The sequence below is a fragment of the Apodemus sylvaticus genome, chromosome 22, assembly GCF_947179515.1.
Source record: "Apodemus sylvaticus chromosome 22, mApoSyl1.1, whole genome shotgun sequence".
Lineage (NCBI taxonomy): Eukaryota > Metazoa > Chordata > Mammalia > Rodentia > Muridae > Apodemus > Apodemus sylvaticus.
In genome coordinates, this window is record NC_067493.1 from 45,747,303 (window position 1) to 45,774,102 (window position 26,800).

Here is a 26,800-nt window from a genome sequence, read left to right on the forward strand (position 1 = left end):
AGTTTGTACTGGCTGGTTTTGTGTATCAACTTGACACAGGCTGGAGCTATCACAGAGAAAGGAGCTTCAGTTGGGGAAGTGCCTCCATGAGATCCAGCTGTGGGGCATTTTCTCAATTAGTGATCAAGTGGGAAAGGCCCCTTGTGGGTGGTACCATCCCTGGGCTGGTAGTCTTGGGTTCTCTTAAGAGAACAGGCTGAGCAAGCCAGGGGAATCAAGCCAGTAAGAAACATCTCTCCATGGCCTCTGCATCAGCTCCTGCTTCCTGACCTGCTTGAGTTCCAGTCCTGACTTCCTTTGGTGATGAACAGCAGTGTGGAAGTGTAAGCTGAATAAACCCTTTCCTCCCCAACTTCCTTCTTGGTCATAATGTTTGTACAGGAATAGAAACCCTGACTAAAACAGAAGTTCAAGCCCACCTTGAACTCAAAACATCACCCACCTACCCAATTCCCTCCAGATCAGTCCTCTACTGCATGACAGGGATAACTTCTGGATTTTGGTTTTTTGTTTTGTTTTGTTTTTTTCCAAGACAGGGTTTCTCTGTATAGCCCTGGCTGTCCTGGAACTCACTCTGTAGACCAGGCTAGCCTTGAACTCAGAAATCCGCCTGCCTCTGCCTCCCAGAGTGCTGGGATTACAGGTGTGTGCCACCACACCCAGCTCAGAGATAACTTCTAATCCATATGCTTCTGAGAATTGGCTGCTATCCTAAACTGCTTCCTTTCAACAAATTCTGAACAGCAATAGGAAGTAGAAGTAAGCTGAGGTCCAATTTATCATCAAAGCTCAATTATAACTTAAGTCTTTGGATATTATTAACTATAATAGGTATTCCCATCTTAACAGCTAATACAATTAGCTATTTCATAAAAAGAAAAGTTTATTTTTTGAGATGGTGTCTCATTGAACCTAGAGTTCACCAATTTAGCTGCCCTGGCTAGCCATAGAATTCTAGGGATCCTCCTGTCTCTCTTCTCAGTGCTGGGACCACAGCTGCACATTGCTGCACCCAGATTTTTATGTGTGTGCTGTGGGTCTGAACTCACACTCTCAGGCTTGCCCACAAAACACTTAAAGTCGCCTCCCTACCTGTTTGCTTTGAGACAGGGCCTCCCCATGTAGATGTGGCTACACTGAAATTTGCTGTGTAGAGACTAGGCTGGTGTCAAACTTGTAGTGATCCTCCTGCTTCTGCCTCTGCCTCTCAGATGCTGGGAATATAGGCATGCACCATTATGTTTTACTTTAAATGGAGTTTTTATTGCAGTTTCTGCAACTCTGTGTGGCTTATGGGCCAGTAGCACTTCCTCAGCCAACAGAAGAGCTTATCTGACAACTCTGAAGTCCATGATCCCAGACCTGGCAGGGAGCTGATGTAGTCACTGAACCTGCCTTCACGTCCTGAAAACCTACCTCATCTATCAGCAGACCCTCAGCCAGGACAGCCTTCACTCAGGGAAACAGCATCTTCCAACCAGGATCAGAGGCGCTTTTCTAATCAGAAAATACTTGAGAACCAATTACATTGTCATCTGTGGCTAGAGGACAGAGAGGAGGAGAATCACCAGTGTCCCCATATAGCTCTAGCTCTAGGGTCTGGACAGACACCTAACCTTTCCGAAGTTCACTTGAGCTTATGAGGGCCAGATTTCACAGATGTCACCAATTAGGGCAAACTGGCTGTTCCATCTAGAGCACACCAGGGTCTCAGAGCAAGGATTCATGCTCCCAGGTGACACTTATCGTGCCCTCCAGAACTGTTAGGACACAATTAAAAAGTATCTGCACAACTGCAGCCAAGGCAGAAGAGGCCTGATGACCACAGGATGTCTTGTTTATCAGAAATTCGTACAGCACCAGAAAAGAAAAGCAGCCGGTGACAAAGCCTCGCGGCTCGTTGACGGAGTGAAAGTGAGGGTTTCCAGTCAGCACTGTGCCCTCAGCTACCCTAGCTTTTGTAGCAAACAATGTCTAACAGGTAGCTCTCTGTGAAGTACCTCACCCAGCACCACTTAGTCCAGCTAGAAAGCTGGGTGAGGTACTTCACAGAAAGATGGAGGAGAGAATACAGGGACCTGCTGCCGCCATTCTCTAGGAGGCCAAGCACCAGCCAGTAGACTTCAGACACAACCACTCATCCCTCCATCTTTACTGACCTGTGGTCTTGTCATCCACATGAAGACAGACTGTATGCTGCCATGCTGTGTGCTATGATAATGACTAAACCTCTGAAAGTGTAAGCCAGCCCTGGTTGAATGTTTTCCTTTATAAGAGTTGCTATAGTCATGGTGTCTCTTCACAGCAATAAAACTTAAACTAACACATGGTGGCCAGTAGAGGAAAAGCCTCCACAAAAAAATTTCCTTCTAGGGGCTGGAGAGATGGCTCAGCGGTTAAGAGCACTGACTGCTCTTCTGAAGGTCCTGAGTTCAAATCCCAGCAACCACATGGTGGCTTACAACCATCCGTAATGAGATCTGACTCTCTCTTCCAGAGTGTCTGAAGACTGTGTACTCACATATAATAAATAAATAACTCTTTAAAAAAAAAATTTCCTTCTAGAAATTCTCATTTCAGGAGAACACACTTGAATTTTTGTTTCTTCAGTGTTGCGTTATTGCCCTTTCTGTGTGTGTGTGCGCGTGCATGCGCACACTCAATGACAAGTTAATACTTTGAATTATGTGACTGGTTATTGAATCACTCCAGAAAAGAGGCATTATCTCACTACTATCTATACACAAGTAAGCAAAACTAATTCAAGAAAGATGATCAAGATCTGTGCACTTGACTGGAAGTTTCTAAGCCCTCACTAAGTTACTTATCACTATTTTACATTCAATTTCACAAGTGCAAAACAGTAGCATATGGATGACTCTAGACACAAAGAGAGCAAGCTGTGAACTCACTGCAGTGGAGCCAACAGCAGCCTGGGAGACACAGGCTTCTGAAAGCCAGGACTGAGGTCCACAGAGGGTAGAGTGGACGCTCATGCTCAGCATGTACAAACTCCACCTCCTCCAGAGTCTGGATCACTGCACAGTGAGCCACACACACCTTAAGAGTGGAGAGCTCACGGAAATCACTCTAAAAGGGGAGTGGGGAGATGACTCCATTACAAAGTACTTGCCATACGTACATGAGACTTAAGTTTGGACACCCAGCATCTACATAAAAAGTCATCATGGTGGAACATGCCTGAAATCCTAGCTCAGAGGAAGCAGAGACAGTGGCCCTGGTGGAAAGCAAGAACAACTCCCACAAGCAGCTTCTCACTTGCACGTGTGTACCATAGCATGTGCATCTGGACCCACACACACAATCACACGCACACATATAATAATAATAATTAGTTTAATAAAAAGTATGGAGTAGAGCAATTGAATAACAGCCAGGCTTCCACACATAGGTGTGTATGCCCAAACATGGGCATAAAACAGAATTCCCACTCTCAGATAAGATAAATAATACAATAGACAATATTCAGAAATAGGCTTCTGAAATACTCAGGTATACTAGGAAATACCTATAATCTCAATAACTGGGAAAGGAAGAAAAATCAGTTAAGATACTCCTCAGCAGCCGGTTGATGGTGGCACATGCCTTTAATCCCAGTACTTGGCGGGTGAGGGGGCAGAGGCAGAAGGTTCTCTAGTCCACGGAGCAAGTGCCAGGATAGCCAGGGCTACACAGAAAAAGCTCTGTCTTGGAAAACAAAAACAAAAACAAAAAAACAACCAACAAAAAAAAAATAGTACTCAGCTACATTAGACCCTGTCTCAAAAACCAAAATACAGAGGCTGAGATTGTGGCCAGTGGTAAGAAGTAACAGTGCCTGCCTGCTAGCAAAGCTGAGATCCTCAACACCACAACAAATTAAATTATTATTTTAAAAAATAACTTATGAGACTGTTGCAATGATGCAGTAGATGAAGGTTCTTGCCTACACACACACACACACACACACACACACAGTGGCATGCAATAATACATACATTAGTAGCAAACTAGTTTTCGAAAATAAGTTACACTGCACTCAATGTATTGAAGAAAGCAGTGAAGAGTATTGTGCATGAGAGAACCATGTCCCATTAAAAATGGTTGGTTGTGATCTGGAGTGTAGTAGCTCAACTGGCAGGGTGCTTGCCTAACATGCACAGAGTTCTAGGTGTGTCCCCCAGACATGGTGGCAGACACCTATAATCCCATCACTTGGGAGGTATAGATAGGAAGATCGTAAATTCAAGATCGTCCTCATAGTAAGTCCAAGATCTGCCCTGAACACGTGAGACCCTGTCTCAAAAAAACAGTTAGCCAAGCAGTGGGGCAAAGGCAAGAGGATCTCTGGGAGTTTGAGATCAGACTAGTCTAGCCATCCAAGGCTACAACTTGAGTCCCTGTCTCTAAAATGAATAGGATGGAGGGAGGGGGAGGGAGGGAGGGAGGGAGAGGGGAGGGGAGGGGAGAGGGAGAGGGAGAGGGAGAGGGAGAGGGAGAGGGAGAGGGAGAGGGAGAGGGAGGGGGAGGGGGAGGGGGAGGGGGAGGGGGAGGGGGAGAGGGAGAGGGAGAGGGAGAGGGAGAGGGAGAGGGAGAGGGAGAGGGAGAGGGAGAGGGAGAGGGAGAGGGAGAGGGAGAGGGAGAGGGAGAGGAGAGGGAGAGGGAGAGGGAGAGGGAGAGGGAGAGGGAGAAACAAAGTTAAATGTGAGGAGCCAGGCATGCCTGAAATCCCAAATTTTGAGAGATGGAGGCAGAAGGATTAAGAATTTGAAGTTGTCCTGGGGTGCACAGTGAGATCCTATCTCAAACAAAAACAGATAATTTTAACTCAAGAAAAAAAGAACAGCACAAGAGTAATCTGAAACTCGCTGTGGTGTTTTAAATGAAAATGGCTTCCGAAAGCTCATATGTTTGGATTCCTAGATGGTGGATGGTCTGGGTCTTGTTGGAGGAAGTGTGTATCACTGGAAGTGGGCTTTGGAACAACTCTATGGGATTGTTTTCTCCCTTTGCCTTTATATAGATAGGTTCTAAAGCAGTGGTTCTCATCCTTCCTAATGCTACAACCCTTTAATACAATTCCCCATGTTGTGGTGACCCCCCCACCATAAAACTGTTTTATTATCACTTCATAACTATAGTTTTACTAATGTTATGAATCATAATGTAAATATCTGATGAGCAAGGTATCTATATGTGACCTGTGAAAGGATCATTCAACCACCAAAACAATAGAGACCCACAGGTTGAGAACCACTGCTGAACCCAGGTCACTAGGTTTGTGTGATGCCAAGGTTCCAGTAAGAATGGCCTCCACAGGCTCATATATTTGAACGCTCAGTCACCAGGGAGTGGCACTATTTGAGAAGTATTAGGAGATATGGCCTTGTTGGAAAAGGTGTGGCCTTGTTGGAGGAGGATGTCACTAGGGGTGGGCTTTGAGGTTTCAAAAGTCCAAGCCTGGACCCCAGTACACCCCACCCACCCCACACACCTGCAGTTCAGAATGTAGCTCTCAACTACTTCTTCAGCACCCTGGCTGCCATGCCTGCCACCATGCTCTGTGCCATGATGGTAATGGCCTACGCCTCTGGAACTGTTAGTAAGGTCTCAATGAAATGCTTTCCTTTAGAAGAGTTGCTGTGGTCATGGTTTTTGCTTCACAGCAACAGAACACTGACTAAGACATGCAGCAAGCACCCACGGAGCCGTCCTGCTGGCCCTTGTAAACATATTTTAATAGTAATCCAGCATTAGTTCCACAAAACTTAAAGCAATGACCTAGGAAAAAGATTTTTGTTGTTATTAGTAGGTGTTTTGAGGCAGGATTTCATGTAACCCAGGCTGGCCTCAAACTTGCTATGTAGTGGAAAGATGACTTTGAATTCTTGATCCTCCTGCTTGTGTCTCTCAAGCCCTGGGATTACAGATACAAGTCACCCTACACAGTATTACTTAACTTCTTTATTTTTTGTTTGTTTGCTTTGAGACAGGGTTTTTCTGTGTTGCCCTAGCTGTCCTGGAACTCAATATGTAGACTAGACAGGTCTCAAATTTGGAGATCCACCTGCCTCTGGCTCCCAAGTGCTGCACCACCACCACCTGGCAATTTCTTTATTTTAGGGTCCTGAGGTTAGTAGACTCTCCTGCCTCAACCTCCCCACATGTTTGGGCCTACAGGCATGCACCAACACACCTAGGTTAAGCATTTGTAATTTTTAAGATTTCTCGATGTCCCTTATATCAAACTATGATGATTCCCAAAATAGTCTGAATAACAGCCAGGCCCTAGAGAAGGCTGTTTACATCTCCTCTGCCGCTCAGCTTTCTGCTATGTACTCCCACTTTTGGGGCTTCTGGGAACTTTGAAAAAGAGAAGCACTTTTAACTTGGCTGTCTGAGACAAAAGTCTTAAATACAAATTTTCCTACAGTACACTTTCTCCTTAGCTGCTCAGAACCCAGTGTGTAATATTCTGCACTTGAAGAGCGAGTAATTCTAATACACCAAGAACATCTCAAGTGGTACCTACCAATACCATCCTAGATGGCAGCCTCCACCCAACACAGTTCTCGATGTTCTCCCCGACCCGGGCTGGCGTTCCCACATGTCTGGAGTTAGATCTGAGATATGAGACTGCACTGAGGGTGGAGGTGAGGACATGGACTCTGAAGTTAGCTCAGAAACCAAATGAGGGAAGCTCTGAGGCTCACTCTGACTTTCGGGAGCTCAGCCAGAGGAATTCCTGGCTTTTGCTGATTACCTCTGTAGCTTGAAACATGTACACAAGATAGGGACAGGCTTCAGGCCAAAAAAGCTGGTTGGGAGGTCAGCTGTGGCAGTGGCAACAGCAAGTAGAGAGCCATGCCAGAGCAGGTGGTCCTGCATGAAGCAGGCTAGAGCCAAGTAAGGCCGAGGCCACCACCAGGCGCACGGTTCCTGGAAACTCGATGCTTCAGGGACACTACTAAGTGTCAGCACTGGCTGTAGCCCAGCCATGGTGCAAGATGGTACTGGGATGACGGTGAAGACCAGCCAGAGCAGTCTGCTCTAGGATGGCAAAGGAGATGGTGCTCTCCCCATGGAACTGGAGGTCCTCCCTCCTCCAGGCATGCCCCAGGAAGAGCCGCAGCAGAAGCAGGAAAAAAAAAAGCCAGTTTCAGGGCACCAGAGCAGTTCAAACCAAACCAACTGGCAATTGATTCAAAACAATAGTGGCTTTGTCAGGAGACTGCCACAGCCAACCAGAGCTGGTTGACAAACCTGCCCTCCCCTCCTGATTTCTATCCTCTAGTCCCCGTGACTTTGAGACATCATCCTAAAACACAAGGAAAACAAATTATGCACATAAACCAACATTAGTCAACCCACATGAGGAGGCCTCCAACTGCCCTTTGGAGATGACACATCACCACAGCTGGCTGTTATGTACTATCTCCTAACTCAGAAGCCCTTCTCAGGCTCCCAGGACACATTTAAATCTGACTTGCAGACAAATTTTTCATCATCCAAGCCAAAGAGGAAGCAAAGGGCCAAAACCTTATAGTCTCCACTGTGCTGCCATCGACATCAGGCACTCGGGAGGGAAGCGCATTCAAGACCTTGACGTGTGCTCTCACCCTGTGATGGCTACTTCCCATCTCCACAAGGCCTGAAACTTCTGATTTGGCATTTGTAAGACACAAAACAGAAGGACATACCCTGTGGAGAATGGGGGGGTTGGGGGGTGGGGGTGGGAGTGGGAGGAGCAGACTACAGACTTTCTCACACCACACCCTGTTCTGCTCACTGTGTCTCCACTTTACCAATGGGATCGTCACCTCCTGTACTTCACTTACACCCAGAGCACCAAGGAGCCAGCAACGGGCACAGCAACAAAGATAAGCAAACAGACTTATCTAGGAAGACGCAGGTGGCCACACATGGGGCCCACACCTGCTCCACTGCAATCTACAGGTCGCTGGAGGAAGCTGTGCATGGCACGGGTAGTTTCACCTTCGTGCCCGCTCAGGTACTGTGCAAGGGCATCAACGACAGTGCACAGTTGACTTACAAGGTCTGAAGGCAGATTTTCCTGTTGCACAATCAGAGTTGTTCTCCCACCTCCCCTTTTCTTTCTTTTCTTTTTCTTGAGACGGGGTCTCACTATGTACTCCTGGCTGGCCTGAAGCCTGCTGTGAGACTAGGCTGCCTTGAACTCACAGAGATCCACTTGTCTCTGCCTGCAGAGTGCTGGGATTAAAAGTATATACACTAGTGATCTCTGTTGGAGCTTTTCATTGGGAAAAATCATGGATTTCAACCATGGGCACTGGGGAGATAGCTCAGTGGCAGAGTGTGTGTGCCCTTAGCATGTATGAAGCCATTTGACCCCTAGCATCACCAACAAAAGAGCACGCACACCCAAAATTGAAGGCTAACAGAAACCTATTTAGTGGACAAGGAACATTCTAAGAGAGCACTTGCTGAGCCCTCACCAAGAAGTCAAGAACAAGAACAGCAAGACACAGACACCTGAATGCTGACCCTTTCCCTAGGACCCCACCTCAATACGGGGCAAGCCAGACAACTAATCAAAGTCTGCTCAAGAAGCCTTCTGTATTCTCCCCAGAGTGCTGTTGGTAGAACTGTCAATACCACAGAAACTCCTTAAGCAGCTATAAGAATGGCTGTCAAATCTATAGAGGCCAGTCAGCGTCTCGAGCCTCTACCTGACAGAGTGTTTAAATGAACTTTCAGAGTTCAGTCAGCTCTTCCTTCCCTGAGTCAGCCAGTGGGCAGCCTGGAACTCTCCAGAACAAGTATTCCAGCCAGCCAATAGCACAGGTGAGCTACCCACTGGGAACCCACTGAGCAACTGCACTCTTCATCCAGCCCTTGGCCCTGCTTCCTGCCTCTAGAACAATGCAAAGCCAAGGGACAGCACTCATGGCCAAAGACATTGCTACCAGTGCCTCTGGGGTCTGTCAGCCTTCAGAGCACAATAGGGGCATGTAGGCTGCTACCTGACAGTTGTCCCCACATCCTCTGCCAATTGTAGAGACATACATGAAAAATACAAGAAGCCTTCAACTAAGCAACATAGGGTACAGAAGAGGCCCTGCTCCACTGTGCAACTGGAACCCTCCCACACAGCTGCCCAGCTAAGGGCGGGGTGGGTGACAAGGTGAGAGAGAGTGCCTAATGTGGTGAGACAGGGTACTGCCAAAAGTGTTCTCAGGGCTAAGGAACTCAGCAGGAAGGAAAAGAAGCGGAGGGACATTTCAGAGAATAAGCCAACTCCGACAAGGGTTAATATAGCGGCCCAGCTGAAAGTGGCACAAATGTCTGTGATTCGAGCACTAAGGAGATAGAGGCAGAAGGACCAAGGCCAGCCTTGGCTACATAGTTCAAGGCCAGGCTGGGCTATAAGATATCTTTTCTCCAAAAAACAAGACCAAACAAAAGACCAGGGGCCCGGGGGCATTATATCAAAATATTCAAGGATCAACAGAGAGGTTAAATAAATAATAACACACCCCACAGTGAGATCCTATTGAAAATATGGCTGATGAGCAGCTGGGGACTTGGAGAGGTATTCACAGTCTGCTAAGAAAAAGAGTATACACTCAGCATGCCAAAAACAATTTGAAAACAACATGTAGAAGGAGAGATAAACACTGGGGAGCTGAGAGTGTTCCAATTTTTAGCTTTAAAAATCTATGTCCATAGATTCTAAATTTTCTCTGGTAAAATAAAAGTTCTTATTTAAAAAATGTTTTTTAAAAAGGTGGGCTATTCATTTTCTGTGTCCGGTGAATTCACATGCCACAATCTGCACACAGAGGTCAGAGGACAACCCTGGGAAGCCAGTTTTCCCACCATGAGGATCAGGAATCAAACTCGGTCATCGGGCTTGACAGCAAGGGTATTTATCCACTGTGTCGTCTCTTAAAGGTAAAATGCTATCCTAACGTTCAAAAATTACAATGCTAGGTTGGTAGCCCACACCTATAATCTCAACAGTGAATAGGCTGAGGCAGGAGGATTGTCATGTTTAAGACAGCCCTGGGCTACCAGTGAGTTTCAGACTAGTATGAGCTACAATGTTAAGGCCCTGTCTCATTAAAAAAATAAAAATAAAATACTACGGATATAGAGAAATAATGATACTTAGTTAAGTCTGGAAAGAGTCCTGAAAATGCAGTCAGACTCCAAAGTGTCTAAGCTGAGAAAAGCTCCCTGGATTTCAGCGAACATGTCTCAGCAGAGAAAGCGCTATATCTCTGATAAAAACAAATTCTATTTTAATCTTCTCAGAAGCAGAAGTAATGGCACTTATAGATCACAAAGCTAGTTGCCAACATTGTTATAAATCAGATCAGAGAGAGAGAGAGAGAGAGAGAGAGAGAGAGAGCGCAACTGGCAAGCCTAAGGAACTGATCCAGGGTGAGCTACACAAGTGAATGCAGAGTCAGTGAGGTATGCGGAGGGAGCCCTAAGAGGATATACCCACTGCTATCGAAAGCACCCCAAACATAACTGCAGACAGACAAACTCAGACACACACGTACAATGATACAATATGTGGGGTGGGAACTATCACAGCCTAATTTAAAAGTTACAGCTTCGTTCTAACCGTAACCAACCAAAGTCCCAAGTTTTGACTACCTGACTCTAGTCAAAGATGGGAATGAGGATGAGAGATAATGAAATGTGGAGATTAACCTAGAGTCCTAGAACTTGACAAAAAGGGGGTCAAGACCATGACTTCAGCACCTCCTAACCCAGTGTAAAGACCTCTGAGGAGCGTGATAGCTTTGGGTTTCACTAGACAGTATTAGATTTATTATCAGATTATGGTCCTGTGACTTCAAACAGAGCACGAAGGCACACAAAACAGTAAGGACCCTACAGAACGGTTCTTGTGCCAAAGCCAAATGGCGGCAAACAACATACTACATTTATCATTTAGGTCAGCACTGAAAAACTTAAATCTAGCCTAGATTCAGCCTAGATTCAACTCAGCCTCCCAAGTATGTGATAACTAAACTTAAGTCTTAAATTACAAACAAAATCAAAAGTTAAAAAGTAGAGTCCTCATTAAATTCTATTTCTGGACATGGGAGCCCTGTAGTCCAGTGACAGAGTTCCATCCTGAAAGGATTTATTCCTCTGACTTTTCAAATATGCCAATGTAACACTGAGCCCACATTCCCAGAGAGCAGGAATCACCTCGGAACTGAGTGGCAAACTCTCAGGCCAAGAGTCTAGTTTACAACAGTTCCCACCACTTCCTGCTGCCTTCTCATCGCTGGGCCAAGTCTAGTGCAGCTAGATATTTTCCAAATAAATATTTCCCTGAAACTATGACTTCCAAAGGAGAAGAAAAAAAAATAGCAGAGGACCTACTGGCCTTAGAGAAGGCCTGCTTTATATCCTGGTTCTTGTAGACAATTAAGTTTGTGACTTCTGACCCAGATAAACAATATTAAGAGAAGAAAGGTTGTAAAGGGATAACTTTAAAGGCAGTAATTTGGCAAGCTCTGGTGTAAAATGTAGAAACCTTTTCTCACGACTCTGTTCTAAGGGAAGCCTCAGATAAGGTCAGTTCCCAACTATTCCTACACTTGATGTGTATACTGAAAACAGAATCATAGACTTTCTATAGTTACTGACATATCAAAGACATCTATCTAGCCCGACATGTTCCAAATAAGATCCTTTATAGATAATATTAAAATATGAAGAAATATCTGAACTGTTACTTTTTCCTTCTTAATGGCCAGGCATATCCCAACACTTGTGAGGTGGAGGGAGGCTCATGAGCTCAAGACCAGCCTAGGCTATAATGTGAGCTCCTACACACACACACACAAACACACACACACACACACACACTCATACACATTCACACAACATAAAGGTAGAGAACAAAGAAAACAGTAACAATAAATAAGCTATAAATCAGTACCATCTAGAAACATCTCTGATGTTTCTTCCTAGTCAGCTTCTGTCTCTAGTCCTTTCGGAACAAGTACTAGTTTTTCTTTTTCTTTTCCTTTCTTTGAGGAGGCAATGTCCAGGCTGCCCTGAAACATCTTATGTGGCTTGGCCGGCCTTAAACTCTGGATGCTCCAGAATAAGGCATTATCAGCCTGTGCGCACCCCTGACTTACAGTACTGATCTTCCTTGTGTTTCACTTTAGAATTGCATATAAATAGAATCAGATATTCTTCTGAGTTACTGTATTATGTTGAGTCAAATACTTAAAGCTTTTTTTTTAAAGGCACTTCTCATGATCCATGGCTGACCCCAAACTTGCTATGTAGTCAAGGATGACCTTAGCTTCTGATCCTTCTGCTTCCATTCCGAGTGATAGGATTAGAGGCATCTGCCCCATGTCCAGTGTACACAGTGTGGAGATTAACCCAAGGGTCTAATGACTGCTACATAAGCACTCTACCAACTGAGCTAAATCTCCAGGCCCTTAAACTTATTTTATTTGACAGATTTCTTAAATTCAACCATGTTGTTCTACATAGCAGTTATTTTTTATAGATTTATTTATTATATTTAATTTTTATTTTATGTATAAAGGTATTTTGCCTGCATATACATAATTTCACTCTGTGTATGCCTCATGCCTGTGAAGACCAGAAAGGGTATCAGATCTCCCAAAACAGAAGATTGTGAACCATCATGTCAGTGCTGGGAAATGCATCCAGGTCCTTTGGCAGATTAGCCAGTGTTCTTAATCACCCTGCTATCTCTCCAGCCCCACTTCTTTTTTTTAAATATGTATTTTAGTCCTGTATGCATATGAGTATGTGTCTGTATTCATGTCTGAAGGTAGTTAGAAAAGGCTTCCTTGCTGGGCGGCGGTGGCGCACGCCTGTAATCCCAGCACTCTAGGAGGCAGAGGCAGGCGGATTTCTGAGTTCCAGACCAGCCTGGTCTACAGAGTGAGTTCCAGGACAGCCAGAGCTATACATAGAAACCCTGTCTCGAAAAAACCAAAAAAATCCAAAAAAAAAAAAAAAAAAAAAAAAAAAAAAAAAAACAACAACAACAACAACAAAAAAAACCCCAAAAAACAAACTTGTCTGACTACAAATGAAAGAGGTCAAAAAAATAAATAAATAAATAAAAACAAATGAAAGAGGTCTGCAAGGCAGAGATCTACTTGATAAAGAACAAAAGGAACAATTTTAAATGCCCTGCTATGCAACTAGACAACAGCAAACTAATATAACAAATGTACTTTTTAATAACCAGTGTAAGGGGTGGGCATCGCTAAGGGACACAGTGCTGTCTAGAATGCACAAGGGGTTAGTTCCCAGTATCACACTGGAGCTGAGTATGGTGCTATTCGCCTGTAATGCCAGCACTGAGGAGATTATCTAAAAAGAAAACTGACCTCGTACTTTCAGAACATTCCTCAACAGAGAGGTTGTGCCACCAAAACTCCTCAGAGTTTGCTCTTCCAATTCAGAGTCCCCCAATCCTTTGTTTATACTAGTAACCTGACTCCCTATCATTTCTGAGTTAGTTACTTCACTGTTACCCAAGTAGGATCTTCATGCTCTTGTCTATGGCTCAAAGGCTAAAGACAAGGAATCCTGTTTCTGGAATTATCTTTCCTACTTGAGGTTCCCCTCTGGTAATACCAATGTCGCCTCTTTTCCCTGACCTCCTTACAGATTGTTCTGATGGTACAGTCTAACTCTAAACATATCAAAGCTCACTAAGCTAAGGCTTCTTTAGAGAATTTGAGATCAAATGGTATCTCTCTGGAACTAAATCATGTGAATAAAAGTATCATGTAGGATACATGGCTGTAGGAAAAGCCCTACCACTCAGAAAGCAAACTACACACTCAAAGTCTCTCTTCCCAAAAGCCTTCTCAAGAGGCACAGCAGAAGTATAGTGTGGTAGCACATACTTTTAATCCCAACACTCAAGAAGGAGTCAGATCTCTGAATTCAAAATCAACCTAATCTACAAATCAACTTCCAGGACAGCAAGGGCTACAGAGAAAACCCTGTCAGAAAAAAAGAAAAAGGGGGGGAAAAAAAGCACAGCAGGATTATCATGAGTTTGAGAACGGCCTGGGCTGTGATGTGAGAGCCTGTTTCAAACAAAATAGGGTGGGGAGAAAATACAACTATGAATATAAGTACATAGAGCTCAGAGAGACAAGACAGAGCAACACAGCTTGAAGAACAGACACAAGTTCCTGGAGCAGGCGGGATTCAGTGTGTGAGTGTGAGGCCCACTACTCTAATAACCCCTGGCAATCCCTTCTCTGGGCAGCTGCCTACACAGCCTAGGAGCCAAGGTCTACAGCATACAGCAGCTACACAGGAGACTGCTAGTCTTAGTTTCTCAGCCAGCATCTGGGAAGTCACTTCTTTTCCTTCCTCCCACCATCCTAGACATCTCCCATGTCCTTTTCACTAGCAATTCCAAAACCATCTTGGATCCATCCAATTCTCATTATCCCAGTTTGGACACACTGGTCTGAGAATGAAGTTCAACAGCTTTCAAGAGAAGGCTCACCTTTAATCCCAGGACTTGGGATGCAGGCAGGCAGATCTCTGTGAGTCCCAGGCCAGCCAAGGCTATGTAAAGAGAGCCTGAAGATGCTTATTTTAACTCTGGCCTCCACAGACTAGCTTCCTTTCTCCTTAGATAATCCCCAGTAGGCTAGCAATAAGAAGCTGCCTGTGGAGGTAAATCAGTATTTCTTATTCAGTGAGAATAATATCCTCATTCCCACTATGAGTCGCAAGTCCTTTTGCTCCTTCAAGTTCACCTTTTTCCTTGGTCTCTGATCAGCATCTAGTCCTGCTGGTGTTTCTAACGCCGGACCTGCCATGCTCAGCCCACCTTGGGCCTCTTCTGCTGTCCATGCCTGGCTTCTGCTTCCCACTCAGGTTACAGGTCAGCCTGGAATGTCGCCTCCTCAGAGCACTTCTCCAAACAGCTCAGAGTATCTGCTCACCTTTCCAAACCCCCTTGTTTTGTTTTATGTTCTCCATGGCACTCAAACACAAAATCCAATTTGCGTACTGACTCCTGCCAGAAAGGAAGTTTCATAATGGAGACAGATAACTAATTCATCTGCTGTATTTCCAAAGCAGACACACCTCATGAATACATGTTGGGAAATGGAGACTTGATTTAGCAGTAGACAAACCAAGATTCCAGCTAGATTCCAGCTCTGTGGCTGGAGAGGTTCTGCTCAGTGAGGAGAAGTCACCCAGCCTTCCCCTTGCCTCCTTCTCATTTAGTTTGGAGACTATAGGGTTAATTTAATAGGCAACTAGTAAAGAGTACTTCTGGTGACAGGAAGATCTGCACAGGAATCTTGGCCATGCAAACCCAGGGATGCAGAAGCCCCTCAGAAGCTCCTGCAGCAGAGAACAAGAGCGAGGAAAGACTGCAGGGGCAAGACTAAGGGAAAGCCACTTCAATGGAACAGCAAAGAAGGCTCTCTCCTGCTGAGAATGAGGCCGCCTGGCTCTAGCTCCAGTCTCCACAGCCCTCTGGTAGTCCAGGAGGTACTGGAATTGGTATGGAATAACCAGCACCCTTCCTCAAGCCGACATCAGAGTGCTTAAAGCTTATGACCCAAACATCTTGGCCTGAAACACAAGCCTCTGTGGCCTGGAATTCTAACCACATAAAGGAGTTTCAACAGAAGACAGAAGATCACCACTGGTTGCCTGAACTGTACATTTTATACCCACTATGTAGCTGCATTCTGGAAAAAGAATAATCTGAATCTTTCATGGGCCATCATAGAAATCCTTCAAAACAAGTCGAATTCATTGGGGTGTGCTGGTTCATGCTAGTAATTCCAGTACTTAAGACACAAAAACAGGAGTATTAGGAGTTCAAAGTCAGATAAGGACAGTGGCCAATGCCTCTAGTCCCAGCACTCAGGAGGCAGAAGCAGGTGGATCTCTGTGGGTTTGAGTCCAGCCTAGTCCACATAGTGAGTTCCAGGGCATGGAGAGCTATATAGTAAGATCCTGTCTCGAAAAAAACAAACAATAAAAAAAAGATCAAAGTCAGAGGGCTGGTGAGCTCCTCTTTACTTAAGAGCACTTGTTCTTCCAGAGAACCAAGGTTCCATTTCCAGCACCTACATGGCAACTCCCAACTTTTCATAACTACAGTTTCCAGGGATCTGACACACTCTACAGACACACATGCACATAAATAAATCTAAAAGAAGAAAAAATTAAAGTCAAGATATAAACTTTTCTAAAGTTTAAGGTCAAGCTGGGGATGCTTCAGTGGGTAAGGTGCTTGCATTGCAAGTGTGAGGATCCCCACACAGGCCTCACACAGCATCTGTGATCCCAGCACTGCTACAGCAAGGTAAGCGGCAGTGATGGAGAAGCTCTAGCAGCTTGAGAAGCAGGCAGCGTAGCCCGTACAAGAACTACCACGCACTCTTTTCCCTCCACGTGACCTGAGGGTACACATCTGTATAGACACCCATGCATGTATTCTCATTCATTTTCTCTCTCTCTCTCCCCCCTTCCCTCCCGCCCCCTCTCCCTCTCTAGCTCTCAGAATGTTTTCAACTCTGAGACTTCCTGCTAAATACATTCCTGCTAAATACTTCCTAGCTCTTTCTGAGCTTTGGCTAGCTGATTCGCCTCAGCTGGTCAGACTCAAAACTCCCCTCCAAGCTGACCGACTCAATCTGGCTTCTCTCTCGGCCTCTGACATTTTGCTTTGCTTGGCCTTAAACTAACTCCGTCAATCTGTTCTAATCTTCTGGCTTCTTCTCATTTCTAGCTGGCTCTGCCTTTGCCTGTGTTTACCTTTTTCTTTCTCTCTGCAAGCTCCTCTCCAGCTGTCTTGATAAAGCTGCCTCCTCCTCTCTGCTCACTCTCTCAAGCAGCTTCCTTTTCCTCTCTGCTCTGTCAGTGTTGGGCAGATCCTATTCTGTCAAATCCTTCTCTGATTCATCCCTTTGTCTGCCACTCAACTATACATCACTTTCAAACATGGGTGCTTCCTTCTACAAACTAACTTTACCTTCACTGTTTGGGACTAAAGGTGTGTGCTAAGGGCTGAGTTATACCACACAACTAGAAACACGATTTTTCAGTAAATAACACAATGTCAGACTTCACAGTGTGATCAAATATCCTCCAACATTCAAAGTCATCCTCAAAGGCTAGCTTGGACTACGTGAGACCCTGTCTCAAATCATAACAAAACAAAAATGTCAAACTGAAGCTAGGCATGGTGGCTTGCACTTGTAATTCTAGTTATCTGGAAAGCCAAAACCGGAAAATCACAAGTTCAAGCCAGCTCAGCAACTTAGCGAGGCTCTGTCTCAAAATAAAAGGTAAAAAAGTTAGAAATGTTGCTCAGGGGTATAGTACTTGCCCAGAGTGGATGAAGTCCTAGGTTCAATGCCCAGTACCAAAACAAAAACATCAAACTGACTTTCTACAATACTCTAATACAGAAGTTATATCAGACAGAGAACAAAAACACAAAACCCTTGATGGGCATTTCCTTTGACAAGGGCTCTCCTACCACTAGACCCTACCCTGGGCCAGGGCCCAGTAGATTCAGCATAACTCAGTACCATTCTCGAGTGGGCCACATGCTCTTCTGCAGAGGAAGAAGAAGGCGTAAAGACATTCACACCAAGCTCAGTGAGTAAAAGAAGAAAGGTTAAGTGCTTCGAAACATTTTCTCAAAAAACTTGGGTCATGCTCAGCGCTGCTCAACTGAAGTGTCTACACTTGAGAGATAAACAAGAGGATTGTGAGTTTGGTGAAAAGTTGTTACTAGGAAGAAGAGGGGAAAGGTGTTAGAACGGTGGGCAGCGGTAAGAACATAGAGCCCTGGCACAGCAGCACACGGACCTGAGACTTCAGATCCCAGCAGCCACACAAAAAGCTGGGTGTAGCTGAGCACAGCCTGTGAATCAGAGACAGACATAGCATTAAGGTTTCTGAGCTGCAGCTTAGCTCCAACTTCAGTGAGAAACTTTGTCTCAAAGGAGCAAGAGTGACTGATGGAGCAGGATGCTTGACATCCTTCCCTGGCCTCCTCACACCCACACATACAGTGTACACACACTTATACACTTTAAAAAAGAAAAAATGCTAGATGCTAAGCATAGCGGTGCACAGCTCTGATCTCAGCACTGAGGAAACAGAGGCAGAAGGTTTGAAACCAACCTGTATTTCCTATTGGTGCTATAACTTAGTGACACAGAAGTAAATTTATTATTTCATAATTTTCATGGTCAGATATCAAATTTAGGTTTCTCAGAGCCAAAACCAAGATAGATTCACAGGCCTGCATTCCTTCTAGAATGTGAGAAGAGATGCTACTTCCTTGATTCTATTCTCTTAAAGTTACCCACATTCCTTCGCTCACAGTCTCTTCCCTACTCTTCTTCAAAGTTAGCTGCATCAGGATTAGTCTTTTTCCTACAGTGTTCGCTCAGCTCTCTCTTCTACTTGTTAAGAACCCTTGTAATTACACTGGGCCCATTCGGATAATCCAGGATAATCTTAACCGATCAGCAAACTTAATTCCATCTGCAGCCTTAAATCCACTTTGTTGTGTAACATATTCACAGGATCCATTTTTTTTCTTTTTGTTATATTTAGTGTGTCTGTGTGTGTGTGTAGTGAGAATGTTGGTTTCTTTAAAAACCCAGTCATGCTGTAGAAATATTTTTGTTTGTTTGTTTTAATGCCATTGCTGTTCACTGGATTGCTTGTTGGAGATATCCTGGCAACAAAGACTGAACTTGCCTCAAGTAACTTGAGGCTCTAATCAAGGAAGTAAGTAGTCTATAATGAGACTGACACCTCCTTTCCCTTCTAACCTTCTTTCCTTCCTACTTAGTGATAGGGGTTGGAAGGGACCGCAATGCAGAAAGGTTGCAGGTATAAAAACCCAATAAAGTAGCCAAAAAGAACAGCTACTTAAGCATGCATGCCTGTGTTCCACACATGGGTGGGCACATGTGAGTTCGTGTGTGGGGTGGTGGGAGTTCCCCATATGGAAGTCAGAGGAACAACTTATAGGAGTTGGTTCTTTCTCCTTCTGAGAATCTGTTCTCCCTTTCCACAAGGTGGGTTGTCAGGCTTGGTGGTAAATGCCTTTATCCACTAAGCTGTTTCACCAGCCCCAACACAGACATCTTTAGGGGTACTGGTTAACCTGCCCACCATATGGTCCAATTGGGCAACAATACAAATGTCCCCCAACAAAGGATCATCCTACTGTCTCATTCCACACCAATAGTCCCCAAAGCACTAATCTACTGAAAGATAAACAAGATTCAACAAAGTCAAGTTTATAAAGTTGTTTCCAGAGACTGGAGAGATGGCTCAGCAGTTAAGAGCACTATCTCCTCTTCCAAAGGTCCTGAGTTCAATCCCCAGCAATCACACAGGGGCTCACAATCATCTATAACAGAATCTAATGCCATCTTCGAGCATGCAGGTGTACATGCAGATAAAGCACTCATACATAAAATAAAAAAGTAAATCTTAAAAAAAAATAAAGTTGGTCCCTTCTTGATTCAACATACATTTTTTTAATTACACAGTGTATCTTAGCCATGCTATTAGGCCCCACGGAAAATCAAAGGTGAAGACAGCAGATAAATCATGATGGCCTAACTGCTATATGCAACACTAAATCAAATAAGAGTGCTGGCTTTCCAGAGGATGAGGCTCATTCACTTGGGGAAGGCTCAGACTGAAGGAGGCACAGGATTTAGCCAGTGGGGATAAGCAGCCTAAGACATTCATTCGCCTTCCCATTCGGGTTGCCCTTCTGCCTTAGAACAGTGGAGGAACTGGCACCCGCATTTCCTCTACCAAGCAATTCTAGGCTTCTGTGAGCAGATGAGTGGAGGGATTTTTCAGCTCAAGAGATTTTTCTTGGTGTGAGGGTGTAGCTCAGCAGTAAGGTAAATCTAAAATGCATAAGACCCTGGGAATTAGGGCTGGCAGGGTGGTTCAAGGATAAGGTGCTTTCTGCCAAGTCTGAGGAGCTGAGTTCAATCCCTACATGGGTCTACATGGTGAAAGGACAGAACCTACTCCTACAAGCTGTCCTCTGACCTCTGTAACTATAGTACAAACAGAGCAGGATAGGCACATCCCGGAGCTCACTGGCCAGTCAATCTAACCAGTCAACAGTCTCTGAGTTAAGCAAGAAACTCTCAAAAGAGAAGGTGGGTATGGGGAGCAATTTAAAAAATAATGAGGTAGAGAGCAAGAGGACGAGAATGGATACTAACCTCTGACCTCTGCATCCTACATACAAATGTACAGGTGTACCTACATGCACACACAAATGCTATATATACATGTAAACATCCACACAAATTCTCTCTCTCTCTTTCTCTTACTTGTTTTTTTGAAGTCAATATATAGCTGTATTGAACTTCTGATCCTCCCGCCTACATTTCCCAAGAGTGTTGGGTCTATAGGTATCTACTATCATACCTGGTTTATGTCAAATGAGTTACATCCTCACCTTTCTCTTCCAACTCTATTAACACTTTCTTATCCTTCTATAGGGCAAGCAATTAATCAGTAGACCCTATTTAAAATGGAAATTTGGTCCTAGATTACTAAAGAACAAAAGATAAGAGGAATATAGGCTTCTCTTTAAGAAAGAGAATTCCTGATTTCTGATAATACAGGGGAGAAGGAATGAACTTGGAATCTGATGTCAGCAAAACCATCCATACACACATTGGTTATGGACATGTATACATCTGAAAGATTCCCACAGACACATGGAGGATGGACAGACGGACATATACATACTAAATAGATAAATGTTTAAAAGAAAAATGTTGGGGTTGGAAAGTTGGCTCAGTGGTTAAGTGCACTTGTTCTTGAGAAGAGCTTGGGTTCACTTCCCAGCACCCACATGGAAGCTTACCACTTCCTTGGGCACCAGGCATGCATGTGGTACACAGACAGATGCAGACAAAGCACTCATATAACTAAAATAAAATCAAAAGAAAGAGCCTGGTGGTGGTGGCGCACGCCTGTAATCCCAGCACTCTGGGAGGCAGAGGCAGGCGGATTTCTGAGTTCGAGGCCAGCCTGGTCTACAGAGTAAGTTTTAGGACACCCAGGGCTACACAGAGAAACCCTGTCTTGAAAAAAACCAAAAAAAAAAAAAAAAAAAGAAAAGAAAAAGAGAAAGAGAAATGTCTCTTCAATACCCACTTAAACAGCCACTTGCCAAAAAATTACTTCTTATGCCTAAAATCAAAAAAGACCATTTCTAGGTCTAGCAAAATGGCTTTGCAGATAAAAGATATTTGATCTACCTGGTAAAATGAGAAAACTTACAAGTTGCCCTCAGATCTCAGTGTACACACACACAAAATAAATAATTGTAATATATAAATGTAATAACTGTAAAAAATAAATGTAATACTTTTTTTCAAAAGACCACATGCTACCCTCTGATATACACCAAAAGAATTTAACAACAAGAGAAGTAAAACTAGACCAATCACAAAAGCTACGCACTAGATGAGTCCAGAATCTATATGGGGGTGGGTGTACATACATGACATTCCTTAAAATGTTAGAAGGGCAAGAATCGTGAACTATGTTCTAAAGTGCACAGCTCCACTACAGAGGCCCTTGGACAAACCCAGCCAAATCAAGAATGCTTCTATGTAGTGTTTGTCAGGCAGGCATTTGACAGCATCTCTGAAAGATTCCCATTAGACACGCTGTTTTCTTCAGTTTATAGATGAGAAACTACAATCTTGATGCTTGGGTTGTGCTGTTTGTTTGTTTGTATGTAGTGTTACCCTGAACAGCCCAGCTAGCCTTGAACTCATGAAGTTCCTACCTTAGCCTTCCATGTGTTATGACTGCAGATATGCAATACCAACCTAGCTTAACCACCCATTGACTGGGGACAGAGTTAAATTTTTACATTGTCCACCCTTTACACTCAACTTTATAAACCTCCTTTTGCCTATAATTTGCCAGGTCTAAGCCAGTCACTGACATTATCACAGTTGATCTGAATTTCCACCCTGCAGGGAAGTTCTATCCACTTCATGCTAGAGTCGTGACAGGGTGGCTTAGGAAAGGGAAGCCAGGCTGCTCTCCCCCGTCACCTGTCACACAAGTTTGCCTTGAAAAGAATTTCTTTTCCTCCAGGGTGTCCCAGAAATTGAGCACATGTTTTAAAACCAAATCGAGATGCTTCCCGCAAGTCTACTTACCAGAGTAAGAAGGACATGGCTTTTTAAAAAGCTAGCCATGGGGAAACTGGAATTCCGACAGACAGAGTCACAGTCCCCAGTGCCCCCAAAACCTACTACATTGCCAGAATCTGATTTGATGATGCAGCCACCTCTAAAATCCAGTACTACAGAGGCTAAGGTAGAATTTCCAGTGAGTTTCAGGCCAACCTGACCTACAAAACAAAATTCATCTCCAAAAGGAAATAAAGGAAGTCTTTGCTAGGCATGTCCGTGATTCCTAGGCTACCTCTCAGGATCAGGTGATAAATAACCACAACTTCCCCTATTCTTGGTTCCTCCCCAAAAAAGCTCTTGAACCTCATCTGGAAACAGCTGGGAGGCAGCAGTTAACAGGAAACCAAAACAAAACAAAACAAAAAGCACAGAGTGTACCAGGGAGTCAGGCAATAGAACCAAGAGCCCATGGAACACACTAGAAGCTGGAGTTAGAAAACCTAGGTCAAAAACAGTCACATAGAAGACCCAGCCCGCCTTCCTTCCAGCCTGAGCAGGAAAAACCTGGAAAATAAGTGAAGGTTCTGACCCCATGCAAGGGCAAGCTAAAGTGGCTTCTGAACAGGGTCTCCTCCCCATTTGGTTTACTGCTCTGAAAGCAGCTGGTGGCCATGACAGGCAAGCTGGACTCAGAAGCCCACCTTTCTCTAGCTTCTCAATTGATCTGTACCAAATGCCCACACTGCCAGTTAAACTCAGCAAAGGCCACAAAGATCATCTTCATAGGAAGTTACTACCAGATGTCCATCCAGGAACCTTTGGTGGTAAACCGAGGGCAGTATTAGACTAGACACAAGGAAAAGAACTAAAAGCAAGTGACCCCAAGGAGCTGGAGATACCAAAGAGTAAGTAAGCTTCTTGTACCAAACTAGTGATGCATTTTGCAATCAAGAAAATGAACCCAGAAAAGGTCAGGTGCCAACTTGGTGGGATTATTCGGTAGGTGTTATTTAGTAATCCTTTAGGTTATTCAAATAGAGCACAAAGGGAGACTGGCTTACTTTTCCTCTAGCAGAGCTTACTGAGTGAGACCCAAGCCTCCTGCGGCTCAAGCAGCTTCTTTCCCTATACGTGCAAAAGTTTATATTAAATTTAACAACAAAAAAAAGAGGATTAAGATCTCTTAATAAAAACATTCCTGTCCTTCGGCTCTGATTTTGTTTGAAAAGCATTTCTCAGAGAATAGTTTATGCCGTAATCTAAATGAGTCTGATTCCAGCATAAGTGCTCAAAGTGAGAGACTGAAAGGGCGCACAGCGCTGCGGCTTCACCGGCACCTGTCTGTTTAAAAGCAGAGTATCTTCCCAGGCTTGGGGCCAGCTCAGCCTGGCAAGACCTAAGAATCAGAGCTATGACTGACCAATACGCCACGTAAAGGAGATAGAAGGAAGAGCTATGCTATGGGAATAAGCCATCAGGGAAACCTCCACAAGAGGAAATGGGGGTGAGGGTGCATTTCAGAAACATAACAAAGGAACAAGTTGACTAATCACTTATTCCAGAGAGGGAAAATGTCCTTCAGAGCCAACAATCTAGTATTTTAACTTCAGGCAATTGAGTAATGCTTTTAATTTGGATTATTGGGGCTTATTATCCACCTCCCTGAGAGAGGTGGGGGTGGGGTGGCAGGGGTGGGGGTGGGGCAGGAGGGTTGCTTGAAACCATGAATTTAAGACCAACTTCCTGGATAGCAGCATGACCAGTCTCAAAAGACAAAGCAACAATCATAAAATCCACAAAGTGTGATACTTATGAATGAGAATAGCATGCTAAAATCTACTGTTTTGCAGGCTAACTTTAAAAATTAATTAAAACCAAAACCAAAACCAAAACCAGGCTGGTCATGGCAGCACCTGTAATCCCAAGCCTTGAGAAGCTAAAGCAGGAGGATTACTGCACAGCTGAGGCCAGTCTAGGTTATACAGTGAGCTCCTGGATACGTAGGTCTCAAGGTAACACTGAGAGAACTAGGAATAGCCCTACTCTTCTTTCCATGAACTATGGAGTCACCTGGGAAACTTTTTCTATGTTGCCAGCTGTGCAGGACTCACAAAGCCAAATAGAACAGCTACTAAAGCAAGAAGCCCAGTCAGCAAGGATCCTGACTAAAGCTCCTACCCAGCTGGGCTGCACTAACCACTCGCAGTTCAGGGGTCTGTGCCTGAGGCAGAAAAACTGTCCTGAATTGCCTCAGACACACTGGGGAAGAGTAAGAGGGTAGAAAGAAAGGTTAGCCTTAGAAGAAAAGGCATCTCTGTCCAAAGCTGAATCCCCGTTGCAGGACAGTGTCTGGGATGTCAGACCTCCAAAATGACATCTCACACATATGTTTTAGGGCCAGCCAGAAAACCCTCCAGTAGCCAGACTTGGGCATGAGAGGCATGTGTTTGTGATCACAGTTTGGGAAGTGGAGCCAGGACAGCCAGGAGGAGTTCAAGGCCAGCCAGCATCTGCTACAAAAGCAAGCTTGAGAGGAGCCTGGCATCCGTAAGACCCCGGCTCAAAAAGAAACAAGCAAACAAAACAAAAACAAATTCCACTTTCCAAGTCCTCCTATGTGCATCGAGGGTCCTGCCTCAGAACTTCTCTGTAAATGACATGTAAGAGAACCCAGGCTCCAGATGCATGGACAATCGGGAAAAGTAACTAACATTTAAGGAGCGCCTAAAAACCACTATGCCTAGCTCAATCCTTCCCTGGAGCAGCCCCTTGGAGGTCAACACTACTGTCACCCCCCCACCCCCTTTATAGACAAGGAAACAGGCTCCAAGGCGTTACACAATCATTAAGATAGTGCAGCCAGCGCCCTAGCCTCCCTGGACAGGTGATCTTAACCGTTGGGTGTTGCTGTAAACACACAAAGCAGTAGAAGGAAGGGGTCCACAGAACCGGGAGAAAAAAAGAAAACAACAACCCGCAGCCAGTAGCTACACCCAACTCTTGTCCAAAACCGGTGACCACGGGCATTGGAGAAGGGGAGGGCCTGGATGGGAAACACGAAGCCGGAAGAACCCAGGAACGGCTGACAGGGCTACAGGCCGGAACCCTGGTGCCTCTCTCAACGGTGGAGACCCCAGACTCACAAATCCTCCTAGAAGGAATCCCCAAAGGGACGGCGTGAAGCCAGAGGGCCAAGCTGGTTTTTGTTAAAGAGAGACTGGAGTGAAGATGGGGCTCGGCCAGGTCTGGGAGTGGGGTAGGGGCGTCACCGGGTCCCTACCTGTAGGCCAGGGTCATGCACTCGAAGAGCTTGGTGAGCGAAGCATCGATGGACAAGTGGCAGGAGCTGGTCTTGCCGAAGCTATAGGTCTGGCACGTCTGCTTGTTGACCGTGTCGAAATCATAGCCCTTCTTGGGCGGGTGCTCGCGGTGCGGAGAGGACACCATGAAGTGGCCGCTGTGGATGATCTGCTGTCGGCGCGGAGGCTCCTCGCGGCCCGGCCCGGCCCGAGGCGGCAGCGGCGCGGCGCTCGCGTGGCCCCGGGTTGAAGTGGCCGCGCCGGAGGGGGGCGGCGGAGACGGCTCGTCTGTGTCCGAGTCGTCGTCGTCCTCCGGCACCGGAGGCTTGAGCAGCACCGAGCGGCCCCGACTACGGGGCCGACGCGGCGAACACATGAAAACGTCGGCAGCCATGAGGAGAACCTGGTCCGGGGCATCCCCCGGGAGCCGGGACGACGTAGAGCGGAGAAGCAGAGAAGACGGAGGGGCCGCCGGCCGGGCTCGGCCCTCGCGCAGACTGCCCGGGAACGCGCGGCCTGAGGGGGAGGGCGCCGGCCTCTTCGTGATGTCACAGCTCGTCTTAGCCAATCGGATGCCCGCCTTTACCTCTTAAAGGCGCAGGGGAACCTTTCCTTCTCTGGGAGGACAAAAAAAAAAAAAAAAAAAGCCGAGGCCACGCCTCCATGCCCGGCCCCTGGCTGTCCTCTTTCCCCTCCGGCTGGCCCAGGAGCCAAGGGACGAGAAAGCCAGGCCGCGCCTCTCAGAGAGTCTGGACTCAGGGCGGCATTGGCTGTGCGTTCAACTAGTCTGGACCCAGCCCCTGCCCCGCCTCCGCCACGCCCGGAGCTTGAGAATAGCCTCACTGCAGGCAAGGAGGGCACTCCACGTGGTGGGTAGGGGTGGGGCTCCTTCCCCCCTCGGGCCAGCTTTCTCCCTCCATACCCGGAACTGAGTCCTCAAAAGCCTTCCTGATTTTGTAGGGCGTTAAGACGACCGTCCCCATTTTGTTGATGCGAAGATTGAGTTACCTAAACTCTAAGGGATGTTCCTAAGATTCCATCACATCCTTAGGGGCAGAAACTGGCCCTCCCGGGTTAAGGCACATCCCCTGGGCATCACCGCTCTAAAAGGGTAGTAGAGTTCTGCAGGAGCCTAGCTGTCTGCCTCCAGACCCAGCAACTTCAGCTACAAAATCAAAATACTATCGCTATTGTTTTCAAGTTTGGCCCAGAAGCCAAATTCCGAAAGGGGAAGTTCGGAGCCTAGTTTTCTTGACTGCAAATCCT

General features: G+C 45.5%; 1 protein-coding gene across 1 annotated transcript in view; it reads right to left on the reverse strand.

Moving 5' to 3' along the window:
- Positions 1 to 26,071, reverse strand: part of Mlxip (MLX interacting protein) — a 57,996-nt gene extending 31,925 nt beyond the window's left edge. Inside the window, exon 1 of the mRNA XM_052167580.1 lies at positions 25,516 to 26,071. Within this exon, the coding sequence (XP_052023540.1) occupies positions 25,516 to 25,928 (413 nt within the window). The 5' untranslated portion in view covers positions 25,929 to 26,071. The remainder of the gene's footprint in view (positions 1 to 25,515) is intronic.
- Between the last annotated feature and the right edge of the window lie 729 nt (positions 26,072 to 26,800).